This window comes from Charadrius vociferus, unplaced genomic scaffold, assembly GCF_000708025.1.
Source record: "Charadrius vociferus isolate BGI_N301 unplaced genomic scaffold, ASM70802v2 scaffold75, whole genome shotgun sequence".
Taxonomy (NCBI): domain Eukaryota; kingdom Metazoa; phylum Chordata; class Aves; order Charadriiformes; family Charadriidae; genus Charadrius; species Charadrius vociferus.
In genome coordinates this window covers 1037826-1051181 of record NW_009648545.1, presented here as the reverse complement: position 1 = coordinate 1051181, position 13356 = coordinate 1037826, and the positions used below count along the sequence as shown (strand labels likewise).

Sequence of the window (13356 nt, the reverse complement as noted above, 5' to 3'; positions counted from 1 at the left end):
AATGTGGAGAACTGTTATTTCATATGTCAATGTATTTTGCATTGATATTTTGAAAGTTTATTTGAGTGTGTTAATTGAAAAAGTCTTTATGATTCTATAAACTTAATTAAATCTGGCTTTTATTTTCCCACAAAACCAGCTCTACTGGATTCTGTTATTCTAATAATACCTTAACATGGCTTAGAATATGATCTGAAGGAGCAAAATACTGAAATATGGTACCTATCTCGTTTTACTTATGTATCATATGTATAGTAACCATAGCGTAGGCAACATCGCTTCAGTGTAAATAAAATAGAGTTATACAGAGGGACTAGCTTTTCTTCCTAGACCACCAATTCAGCAGCTTTCCCTCAAATTTTGCTTCTTCAGCTTTGACAGATAGGTTACTGAAAAGTTTGAGAGTTGTCTGTCAACCTCCCACTCTATAAATGGAGAAGCAACTTTCAGTTGTGTATCCAGATTAACTCATTTCAGAAGAACTGGATGACAAGTTTCTGAGTCTGACATCAGGAAAAGGCTTTTGAAAAGATGCTTTTGGAAATGCTACCAGATCCACTGGCAAAGACAACCTGCAGTGCCCTCTGAGTCAATGCCACAGCCATTAACACCAGTAACCCCCAGGAGTCATGACCAAATCCAAGGCTACCTCGAGAAAGGGTCCCTTCCGTGGCTTCAGGATTTTATCTTTTTTTCGTGACTGAGCATGCTAAATGCTCTCCCTGTAATATCTGAAGTACAGCTATTTTTACTTCATCCTGTAGCCTTGGTTATCGTTAGTATTATTAAAATTGCATTAACTTCTGTGGGATAAGTCGCTACTATATATTATATACCAACTGTAAGTATGGCTTCTGGAACCATTCTTTAAAGAAGGAAAATAGGTACTAATATATACAGCTGTATCCGTTTATATCTGGAGAATTTGTGTCTAAATTCACTAAAATCCTGACAAGCTCCCTTTCATTTTGCTAACCACCTATTTACATAAAAAAGCAAATTTTTGAAATATGTATGACTCTCTGGATATTTAGCAAGCCTATGCAATATAGACAAAGCCCATTAGAGATATTTTTTAATGTAAAAAAAAAAAAAAAAAAAAGAAGTCTTGTGTAAATATTTCCATAATCATCTTACGCAAATCAGAAATATTTTTCCTAATTGTGCTTCACAGTAATATCTAGTCTTCAGAAGCACCTGTGGAATTCTTTGTGACCCTCTTGAACAGGAATGCTGTGTAAAGTATGAGTGTCTGAACTAACTATGGTGTCTTGCATGTTTAGAAATAGAAAGGGGAAGAATTAATAGAAAAAAATGGTTTTTTAAAGTACAGCTTTTGGTTATGTAGTGGCTGTCTACTTCTAGTACTATCTTTTACCAACTTTTTAAAGATAAGTAGCATATTATTTAATACAATTTCTTGAAATATTTCTAGCATTTTTTATAATCGGTGTCTCACATCAAACAGTAATAGCAACATTATCCCCCAGCACTTCTCTAGTGCATTTCGGAATATTAATTTCTGTTGCTGTCTCATTTTTACAAACTTTCTTAGAATTGTTTTCCTAGTGACATGGACATTTTTAGGTCACTGCAAATTGTGGAAGAAAAATGTATCTGAAGGTGTGAGCAAATACTTGGTTCATTAAAAATTCTGTGCAAATTCTTTTTCTAGCTTTATTCTTAAAAAAATAGCATATAGTTTAATCCTGCCTAACAGATAATAGTTTTGTTTCTTTTGTTTCTGTTGTAATTTAGAAGCCCGCTTGCTGTCTACTTTTAATCATGTTGTTTAATAGTGAAGAATGAATGGTTTTCAGGAAAGAAAGGTAACTTTGAGTAGTGATATTAATCCTGCTCTAAACCATTCAAGCAAAAAAGTCTTATTAAAGTGTCAGCAACGTGCAATACCGAGTCTATGGCTTTCTTTTTTTTTACTTGGGTTTTATAGAGCAGGATCCTACAATTTTACAGAGGCTCCCTGAGATCTTGGCAGCATGAAAAGTGTATTGTCATAGAAGAAAACAGAGCCACAAGCTGAGGGTCTCATTAGATTTCTATTTTGGGAACACTGTCTGATTTTGAACTGCAGGTTTTGATTCTTTTCACTCAATCCTGACTTTGTGGTAATAAATAAGATACTTAAACTGTTGTGAGCAGCAGCTACTACTTGTAATATGAAAAGACCATACAGTTTAAGCAAAAATTTTAAAAAAGTCTGCTGTTTTGCTTGAATTAATACAACTGCATAATTCAAATGCTCCTCACTATTGAGTAACCAAATGCATCATTTTCATTCTATTTAAAATATAATTAATATTGCAGTGTTATTTTGTTTTCATAAATAAAAATATTAGAGATTTGTTTGTAATAATTTCTGAATGGCACTGAAAAAATACAATAAATGATCATTTGGAACATCGTGTTTTAAGTAGAGTGGCTCAGGATATTTTTTTTTCCATTTATCAGTGGAAAATGTAGTTACCTTAAAACTGCTGCTTTGTGCAGGAAAATTTTAGTTTTAATTTTCTTTCAGAAAAAGCAAAAAAAAAAAAGAAACAAAAGGTCTTGATTTAGAAAGTCGGGGCATCCCAGGCTGAAACTATTTCATGTATCAAATTGACTAAGATACTTTGGGTTATGTTGTCAAGGAGTAACTTGTGTCAGATCTCACAAGAATTACAGTACAATTTTCTCAAGCCATCATTCTCTGCATTGTTCTTTCTCTTTAGAGGGCCTTTTCTGTGATAGCCTTCTGTTCTGCAACTCTGAGTGCCTCAGAGGAGCTACAGATTGACACTGGAGTACACGCCACAGAGACAAAAACGAGCAAAAGACACTTGAATTACAGTATTTGGGCAGCACAGTCATTGCAGGTACATTCAGTGCATACAGGTCAAGCTGAGTTGAGCCAAGCAAAAACACTTCAGTTCTAAAAGTAAAAAGACTACATTTTGACATTTCTGTATCAAATTTCTTTCTCATGTTCCAGGCCAGTATTCATGATGATAATGATTTTTTTGGACAGAGATTTTTCAAAAGGGTTTATTTGAATGCAGTAAAATATTGCTTTTAAAAACATAATCATAGATTTACTTCTAAGTCTAATGTATCATTTTATTATGCCTTAACATTTTGACATCTTTTTCCTCAGTACTTCATACAGCATGATTTTTGGCACTCACACACCTCAGATAATGATTTAAATATCTTCTCGGGAAGTTAAGTTAGAAAAAATCATTGTCTATCTTCCAATTTATAGCAACGATATCGCCATCAGTCTGATGACACTGCTAACTTCAGTGCAACAAAGATAATTTATCATTTCTCTTCCGCATATTTAGAATCTGCTTAAGTGGAAATAAAGCAAAATTCTGTTAAACAAAACCATGTGTTATGCCCAAGCAACTTTTGTTGAAGTCTACGGGAGTGCATGTACAAGTCACAAATGGGTCAAAAGTCATAAAGTTCTTTCATATTCCAAGTGCACTGAAATTTTACAAAAAGGAGAATGACAAAATTACAATTGTTGACAGTTTTATATGCACTTTGGTTTAATGGCAAATCTGTCAAATTTTCTTGTTGCGACCAGTAGTTAAACAGCATCTTGTAATTCAGGACACAACACAATAAGGTATGAAGTGGAATAGTCATGAAAAACCAGTTTAGGAAACAAAAACTGCTTAACTGACGTCCCTCGTGTACCTTGACCTTTGATATTCATCATACACTGTTGGGCCTACCTACAAATTTAATTAGCTTAGTTGTTCAGCCCTTTTATTCTTACTATTATTTTTTTTTTTTAGGAAAGCTCTAAAAAATACCATAAAATGCATATATTACTTACAGGCTTTCTTCCAACTCATTCAATAAATATTTGATTCAAGTCAGTCAAAATCTAGGTAAAATAAATAGTAATCTTGTACCTGCAGGCTTTGATCTTACAGTGATCCAGTACCAAAGATTCGGGCGAGGGTCTATCCGTGTACCAGTCAATGCAGGCTCAGGTTGTCAGGGAGAAGAAACATCTTGTGACACCGGACCAGGACTCAGGAGACAAAGATGTCCCCAGGATTCCTTATGGGACCTCGGTAAGTTGTTTAGTTTTTCTGAATTTTCAATAAATTGTCTTTGAAAAGGGGAATGGCAACTTAATCTCTTCCCCTTAGGAATATGATTATAAATTCATCAACTTTTGTAAGATGTTAAGGTTGTTTTGGTAATATATATAAATACACTGCCAGCAATGTGCCTGTAGCATGCATACAGTGGGCACTACTTGAGCCTCTGATGCTGAATGTCTATTCAAATGAATACCATTTGACTGTAAAATCCACTCTAGATCAATTATTCATATATAAATAACAAAATAACAGCTATTGCACATGCAACATTTATTAATAATAGCAGAAAAGTAATGCTTTTCTCATGTTGTTTCTGGGTACATAAATCTGACTTTTACCTCCTCTATGTCCTTAGTTAATATATTACTGAATAAAAATTACCATGGTAGGCTGTAGGTGCACCATCAAGAGGCTTAGAAAGGGACTAGAGAAATTCACATGTAACAGGTCTATCAATACAAACCAAATAACCTCGTTTGGGTGAGTACCAGCGGATGGGCTGCAAACAATGGCCAGGCTTGCACACTCGCACACGCTTTCTAAATGGCATATCCCATCACCATTGTCGGAGACAGAATGGAAAGCAATACACCCGTCTTTCTCTTAAGTCTTATCAGTTACGCTCCGCTGTTATGTGGGGGGGTGCTTTCAATATTATTATGCCCAAGTTCAGAGTCTAATCCAAAAATTCAGCAGGTGTACTGCCAGTGTTTGCAAACAGCCCTCTTCTTCACCTTTGAAAAGTTGCCTAGTCTCAGTTCTACGAGTTTGTATGGGATTTAGACTTTTCACAGAGGAATCATCTGAAAGCATGTGAAGTAGGCAAGTCTTAAAGAAAACTTGTCAGGCTTAACACTGATGTTAACCAATATGGTTTGCACTTTCTGCCGTTCATAGCTGTGTAACCATTAGGAACAAAATGAAAGCAGCCCTTGGGTCATTTGGGATTTTTTGACTTTTGCCATCAAAATCAGAACCTATTTTGATCCAACAGAATATCAGTGGTCTCGAGGTGGTGGGATATATATCCTGTAACCATCCCACACAAACACATGCATGTTCCACGGCCTGCTCTGACAGAAGTCTCACCAGAGCCAGCTCTTATTTTGTGCTGTCACCATTTGTGATTCAGAGTAACTCTGTAATTGTTTTTATCAATATAATTTTATATTTCAAAAAGAAAATATTATTAGGGTGTGTGAAAACTACTTGGGCATCACCCTTAACATTTCATTTCTCTAAGAAAAACCTAGGTAGAATGGCTGTATTTTTAATAGTTGCGTAAGCCCACTGGGGAATAAAAATGACAGGTCCAATGCATGACAGACTTGCAGCACTTTAGAGTACTTCATATGTGTGCATTTCAGTGTAATATATCACAAGCTGTGCCATACCACAAAACATGAATGTCACAGACAGAATCGTCAGCAGAAGTTTCATCTCAAAAATTCAACTGGCTTCATTAGACACACCATGAATTCAGAGCTTGCAGGACAAAGTTAGCTGATACCATGAAATATCTCAATACAACGTGCCCGGATTTTCCTCATACTGAGGAAAAATATTAACTATGTCAAGAGCAGATTCTTCTCCCCCACAAAGCAAACTGTTGCTGATCTTTTTAACTTTACATTCAATTGAGCGCTCTGTTGAAATCATCTGTGACTACATTGACTCACTTGATATTTTAAGCTCTTGAAACTATAGCTTGGCACTTCCTCATATATCCTTAAAATAATGTCCTTGATTAAATTTAGCTAAGATTAAAGTACTTTCACTTGTGACAGGCCTTTGACACTAATATTTGATGGCAGTCTTCACAGCATTACTTCTTTCGTCTTTTGTCATCAGTACTTTTAAAGAGGGTTGGCCACGTGAAACCCCCACAGTATGAATGTGAAGAAGTGAAGAGTGAATCTAGGATTCACAGTAAAGCCCACAAGCAATAGTCAAGAGAACAGGGCCTGAGGTGCAAAGTTGACTTAAAACCAGGCAATATGGCAAATTCTTGGCAATGTACAGTCTTGTCTTGATTTGTAGGTGAAAAGAGAAAGAGAAGGTGAAAGAGCATCCAGACCTTTTCCTTGGTGGGAGTGGTGTGAGGGGACAAGGGGGGAAAAGAGAGGAAAAAAAAAAGAAAAGTAAAATTCTGGGAAGTGCTTTAGACTTCAGCACCATCCATTGAAGTCATTACAAGAAAAATCAAGTGCACACAAAGTTATAGGGTCAGATTCTACATCCCCGATAACAAATGAACAAGACCTGCCCACCCCAGCAGCCCCTCTCAGGTCACCTGGAGACACTGAACAGGAAAGCCCAGTGGTTTAAAGGACAGGACCTCGCAGTCCCAGCTAACTTGTTTGTGTTTTATTCAGTCAAATTGCCTTTTGTTAATGAAAATGGGAACAGAAGGGACTCAACACAGGATCAACTCTACTGCTATCTTTCCTGACAAATGGTCATCCTAACCCTAAGATCTTCCAGCAATGAGGACTGAACAGCCTCCCAGGTGATACAAGTCCTTTAATTGCCACTGGAAAGTTCAAGTGGTAGCTTACTTAAATCTTCCTTTTTGCAGTTTCTCATCCTCCGTAAATGCAGAGAGCACATAAGCCCTTTTTAATGTACCTTTTAAATACCATGGAATCATAGAATGGTTTGGGTTGGAAGGGCCCTTCAAAAATTATCTGCTCCAGCCCCTGGGCTTGTGATTCATCCTGCCTTACTGAAGGTTCTTGGACTATGTGTGGACATGGAAACCAAGATTTCCTTTTATTTTCTGATTGACCAGTTTATCTTTATTAGCTTGAATCGTGTTACTCCTCCTGAATGCCCTTCTTACTTTATAAATCAAAGACTTAGAAAATTTAAGAATATGTATACAGACTGTGCCCTGAGGATTTTTGAGTTAACTTGGAATTATTGTTAATTAATATATTGTTATATATTAATTATTATTAACTTCTTATAATATTTGCTTGGCCAAATATGCATTCTCATTTATCCTGCATAAAACTTTTATAGAACAGTAGTAATTTTTTAGTGTAAACACAACTAATTGCACTGTATTCCAAAATCAAACATTTCTTTTGATAGATTAGCTACGCAAAGTACCACAGTGAAAAGAACAACCCAGATAACTTCACTACAATGACTAACGTAAAAGCCAATTCATAAAGTACTGCAACAACAGTCCTTTAGGAAATCTTAAAAATAATGATAGAACAAATTTCAATTCCATACATTTTTTCAGCCTTGGGTATTTTCTATCATTTTAATAGATTTCTCTCTCATAAGTATTTGACTTTTTTATGATGAACACCACCATAAATATATGTGAGGTAATTTCCATGTGTAATTTCCATCTTTGCCAAGGCTTTTCAGGTGGTCTTAGATGGCTCCTTGCAGCTGGCATGAGCTGAGTTATTTTAGGACTTTTTCTTCCTGGGGGCTGTGAGTTGACTTCTGGACTCACGTAACGAATTCAGGGTAGGCATTGTAAGAGTATCAGCTCCAAATGGGTTAGTCTGTAACCTCACTGCAGCTCAGATAAATTACTAGGACAATTAAAAGCAGAGACAGAGGTCAAAGTATCCTCTCCACTATACCATCATTAACATAATTTAATGAGAGGTCTTTGCACTTGGATGGTATTGTGGTGACTCTCAGCTAAGAACATGAGTTAAATGTAGTGAAAACATATCCTAGCACATCAGCCAGCTGCTACGCTTATGGGTAAGACAGACATGCACTCTCCAACAAGCTAGCCAACGCTTGTAAAGAGGATGTTTTTCAATAAGGTACTCTCCAGTGAAATGACCAAGAGTGAGGCTTTAGTTAGCATTCAGGTGTATACGTTGCACAATGTAACTTTCAAACAGCCTTTTTAGAAGAAAAGGCCCTTTTAGCAGGGCCTGTTCTGATAGGACAAGGGGTAATGATTTTGAACTAAAAGAAGGTAGATTCAGTCCAGATACAAGGAATAAATTTGTTACGATGAGCGTGGTGAAACACTGGTACAGATTGCCCAGAGAGGTGGTAGATCCCCCATCCCTGGAAGAATTCAGGGTCAGGCTGGATCTTGCTTTGAGCAACCTTGATCAGGTTGCAACCTGATCAACTTGATCTAGTTCAAGATGTCCCTGCTCACTGCAGGGAAGTTGGACTAGATTACATTTAAAGGTCCCTTCCAACCCAAGCCATTCTATGATTCCATGATTCTATGATTCTACAATTCTATCAAAATTTGACCTTTCTCTGTTATCACACCCAGTCCATTGATAACTAGCAACCACAGTACAGAATCTCTCTTATGAGCTGACTGAAATCTGCCCCAACAAAACAGCTGAGTTCTTGTCCCTGCATTTCCAAGTGAAAGTCACCCCAAACCCCACCAATCTGAGGGTTCACTGTTCTTCTAATTTCCAGCCTAAACTTCAGATCAGTTGATACCTGGTTTTGTGCTTGTGTTGTTCTTCACTTTGCAAATGGAGACCTCTTCTTTTGCTAAGCCAACCCCTTCTAAGGTTATCTGCTGACTTTGTGTGGAGGCATGCACAATAATTTTAAGTGTATTAGCTCATGTACCTCAATTGTGACAGGAAAAAAAAATCACAAAGTAATTCTCTTTTTCTCCTGAGATGCAGACTGCCACATTTCTGTATCTACGGTCCCCAAAAAACTTGCACTGTACTGCACCATTGCTGATGATGCTGGACTTGACAAAACACAGTAAGAACAGAAAAGATTGCTTCCATAGCCCAAGCTGTAACTTTTCAAAATAATCTTCCTGTTGAATGCAGTTCAGTTGTCCAACATTGATGAAGATTCGTGGACCAAAAAAAAAGGCTAATATTTCTCCTTATGCCAAACACAAGTACAAGCTGGGAGAGGAGTGGCTGGAGAGCAGCCCTGCAGGAAGGGATCTGGGGGTGCTGGTTGACAGCAGGATCAGCAGGAGTCAGCAGTGTGCCCGGGCAGCCACGAGGGCAAACTGCATCCTGGGGTGCATCAAACACAGCATAGCCAGCCAGTCAAAAGAGGTGATTGTCCCACTGTATTCAGCCTCGGTGCAACCTCACCCCGAGTACTGTGTCCAGTTCTGGGGCCCACAATTGAAGAAGGATGTGAAGGTCCTTGAATGCATCCAGAGCAGGAGGGCAACAAAAATGGTGAAAGGGCTGGAAGGAATGTCCTATGAAGAGCAGTTGAGGACTTTGGGTTTGTCTAGTCTGGAGATAAGGAGACTGAGGGGTGACCTACAGCTTCCTGAGGAGGGGAAGCGGAGAAAGAGGTGCTGATCTCTTCTCCCTGGGATCCAGTGATAGGACACATGGGAACAGTTCAAAGCTGCAACAGGGGAGGTTTAGACTGGACATTAGTAAGCATTTATTTACCAAGAGGGTGGTCAAACACTGGAACATACTTTCTTGGGTGGTGGTCGATGTCCCAAGCCTGTCAGTGTTTAAGAGGCATTTGGACAATGCCCTTAATAACATGCTTTAACTTTTGGTCAGTCCTGGAGTGGTCAGGCTGTTGGACTAGATGATCATTACAGGTCCCTTCCAATTGAACTATTCTGGTCTAGTCTAGTCGAGTCTGTTCTACCAGCTACACAGCTGAATCTGAGCAATCACTTGTATCTACCTAAACGCTCCGTCATGTCAGTTTTCCCAGAAAGACAGTCACGCTACCTTGAAAAAAAAACAGTCTACAGGCAACTTCAGAGCCGCCTCGGTTGCTACGCAGAGGAAAACAACAAAAGAGTTGCTCTGCCACTCCTTGTTTTGTACACATAAAAGACGCTATTTCATGCTGTGTTAGGGGAAGGATCTGGTCTGGCATTTTTACAGCTCTGCCAATCCCACAGCTCGCGGCTCGGCAGGCGTACTCATTTCTACAGCTGCAGCTGGCACCTGGAAAATTAAACAACCCGGCCACGCCGGAAAAGGCAGGCAGCAAACAGGAGAGTGGATTTAGGGGAAAGAGCTGAAGAGAGAAAGATAGGGAGAAAGCAACTGAGTGAGAGAGAGGAGGTAAAGCAAAAGAAAGGGGGGGATTATTCCCAGTCGTTATACGACACTAAGCAGCTTGAATTTGTTTAAAGAGTGTGACAGGAGGCATGGAGAATCAAAAACACAGTTAATGCACACGGGAAAAAAAATGGCTCCGTTCTGAGAGTGCCAACTGTTTACTTATAGTATCACACCCTGTCGATAATGTATTTCTCTCCTCAGTCCGTTCTTTTTTGCACCCCAAGGGCCCTGGTCCTGCTAACACTTCGAAGCTGGTAACTGCACCTAATGCAACCGCTCTGCTCCCAAGAGCTGTCTGAGGGTTAGGAACCCTCTCTGTCGCACATTTTTTCACAGAATATGCGTTATCCATTACATATTTTGAATAACTAAATGGAATTTTGATATGTTCATGCGTAACATCGATACACTGCTTTCTACTGGGGTCTTTTTCCCAAAAACCAAGTGGCAGCTGGGGCCATGGTGCAGTAAAGAACCTTTAAATGATGCAGAAAAGATTAATGACGTTCATTTCAAACAATGTGAAATATTTGCATAATAGCTTCATATGAATCATAAACGAATTTCAACATTTTCTTACTAAGAATATACACTGGATATTCCTCCTTAACACCATTAGTTAGATACTTCGCTTGTCTCATTTTGTTGTCTAAAAGAAGAAACCGTACTTTTCTAGAAAAAAAAGGAAAACAAAAACAAAAACAAAAACAAAAACAAAAACAAAAACCACAGCTGCAGTAGTTACCTTTTCTTTTGTACGAAGCAGAGGTGGACTCTGCTGGTCTGATTTAAAGCATGTCCCTGTCCTCCACCCCAGGGAAGCCAGCAGTTGCCTGGCACTGCTGTAGAGCATTAGTCAGCATGACGAGGGAGTGGTGGGCAGAGCTGGGGAGAAGGCAAGGTTTCAGGGGCATCACCCAGGGCCGGCCACTGTCCCTTCTGCCGAGGTCACTCAGCACAATCGTAACTCGTGAGAATACTTGTGCTGACAACTATTATCCCTGAAAGCAAACACTCTCCCATGAAAAGTTAGGTTGTTTTAAATGATCGTTTATTCGCTGTTAAAAGCTTATCAAGGCAATTTAGACACTTGTTTGTACTCTGAGAAAAAAGCAACCCGGTGCGCACCTCACACCTTGGAAAGACCTTTTCCTCACCAGGAACTGAAGAAGGGTTCAGCTGCTTTTATGGTTTGAAAAGCAAAGATGAACTTCCTCTTTGTTCTGCGGTGTCGGTGACTCTGAACTGCTGCTGTCTCCAGAGGGAAAACAAAGATCGAGCGCTCCTTGATCCTCCCCTGCAAACTGATTGTCGGGAGAGAACTGTGGCTTGGTTGTGGAGGGAGGAGGAGTGTTTGGCAGCTGCCAGGACTAAAGTGGAGGAAAGCCAAAAAAGAAATTTGACTTCAGTGGTCAGTGACACAGCTTACTAGCCGTGTCAGAAACAAATTGATACTGTTTGACATTTTTTCATAATATTAGGCAAATTATTTCTGTACGATATGAATAATAGAAGTTTTCCATACAAGGGAACTCTGTAAAAAAAAGCCCCAGATGGTGACTGAGGGTCTCGTGGGATGTGCAGGACATGTAGCTGACCCACATGAAAGTTATAAGCAACATAAGAACAGACATCTAAATTCTGGCAAAACAATTTGCACAACAGCTTCTGTCTCTCTGTGGCTACTGAGCTCTGTGAGGAAGAGATGATTCTACTCATTCCTCCTGTAAACGTGTAGGTAACTTCAAAGGAAAATCTGCGCTACGGATTTTTCAAAGGAAATTAAATTAGCTTCTTACTCTATCATATCAGCATTTTAAAAGTGGCAAATAGTTGTAAAAATATATATTTGCCAACATTTCATTAACTGTGTGTTGGATAGGCAACCAAAAACTTTTCCAGAATTCTAGGGAGCTAACTTCCAGTTTAAGAAGAAAGTCACAAATCAAGGTTCTTTTCTTGCAGCCTTTTGATGTAAAGAAATACTTTCAAGTTATGCTCAACCATCAGGCTAGGAAATGTAATACACAGCTAGAATCAGAATCTACTTCTTAAATCACCAAATTAAAAGTAGTGTAATATGAAGGCTCTCCGAGGCATGCTCTGCCTCATTTATCTCAAGAAGGAATTACGAAAAGAGATTTTTTTACTAACATTTTTTCTTTTACTAACATTAGCTGCACTAGCTACATTGGCTGTGAAACCTGTACCAAACTACACCCCTGCCCTTGAGACCCTGAAAACGATCCTCAGAGGATTTCGGGGTGTATTCTTGTGTAAACGTACATGTTTCTGTTCAGTTACAAAGTGATCAGTCCAGCGCAGTGACTCAGTGGCAGAACCAAGAAAGAACACGGAAACCCTTAATACTGTGCATTTCGTTCATATTGGCTTCTTTGTTTCTGCCTTTTGCTTTCTTTAAATTAAGAAAATTATATTAATGCAAGGGTATTGGCAAACTTTGTGAATTGTGATATTCTAAGTAAATAATACAACTAGACGTACATAACTTCAGAATAAACTGTGAAGCGAAACTGTTTCCCTTGAGTTCCCCATACAAACTGTAATTGTTGCAACTGACATCACCTGCAGTGCGAAATTATTTATCGCACAGGGTTACAATGGTAACAAGGGGACATAATGTAATTGGAAAGACTCCCACAAGGCCGGTTCCCTCCCCAAGTATCACACATAGTACCATAACCAGCCGCTTCAGGAGCTATTTACGACAACTGAGCGTGAGATTAATTAGGTAAGTATCTCAAAGAAGAGAGGATGTACGGGAAGCGTATTTAATTGTTTCGCCATCATGAAGAATCAGTTATGCCTTCGTAAGCATCAATTAATCAGGTGTATCCAGGAAAGATCTCTGCCAGATAAGAGTAGGAAGGATATGGCTCGGAGCGCCTTAAAAAGAAGATTACAGGGAAGGTTTATGCTAAAACAACTCAGAATTTTATTCTCCCACGAGACCATATTTCCCCACCACCCCTATCAACTACTCGTTAATTTATCGTTTTGTTGTCACAGCGGCTTTGCACCACCTCCTACACCCTCCACCTCGCTTTCCTGAGCGAGGGGCGGAGGGGGCGGGGGGAGAAAGGGGAATAAAACTCAAACTTTGGAAGCCCTGGGGGAAATGGCGGCCGCCCGCTCGCCCGCCCGCCCGACGGGCCCTCAGCCGCCGGCGCGGCCTC

At 39.2% G+C, this 13356-nt stretch overlaps 1 protein-coding gene across 1 annotated transcript in view; it reads left to right on the top strand.

Moving 5' to 3' along the window:
* Nucleotides 1–3995: 3995 nt before the first annotated feature.
* DSG2 (desmoglein 2) overlaps nucleotides 3996–13356 on the top strand; it is a 31388-nt gene continuing 22027 nt past the window's right edge. The window contains 1 exon segment of the mRNA XM_009885985.1: nucleotides 3996–4091. Within this exon segment, the coding sequence (XP_009884287.1) occupies nucleotides 3996–4091 (96 nt within the window).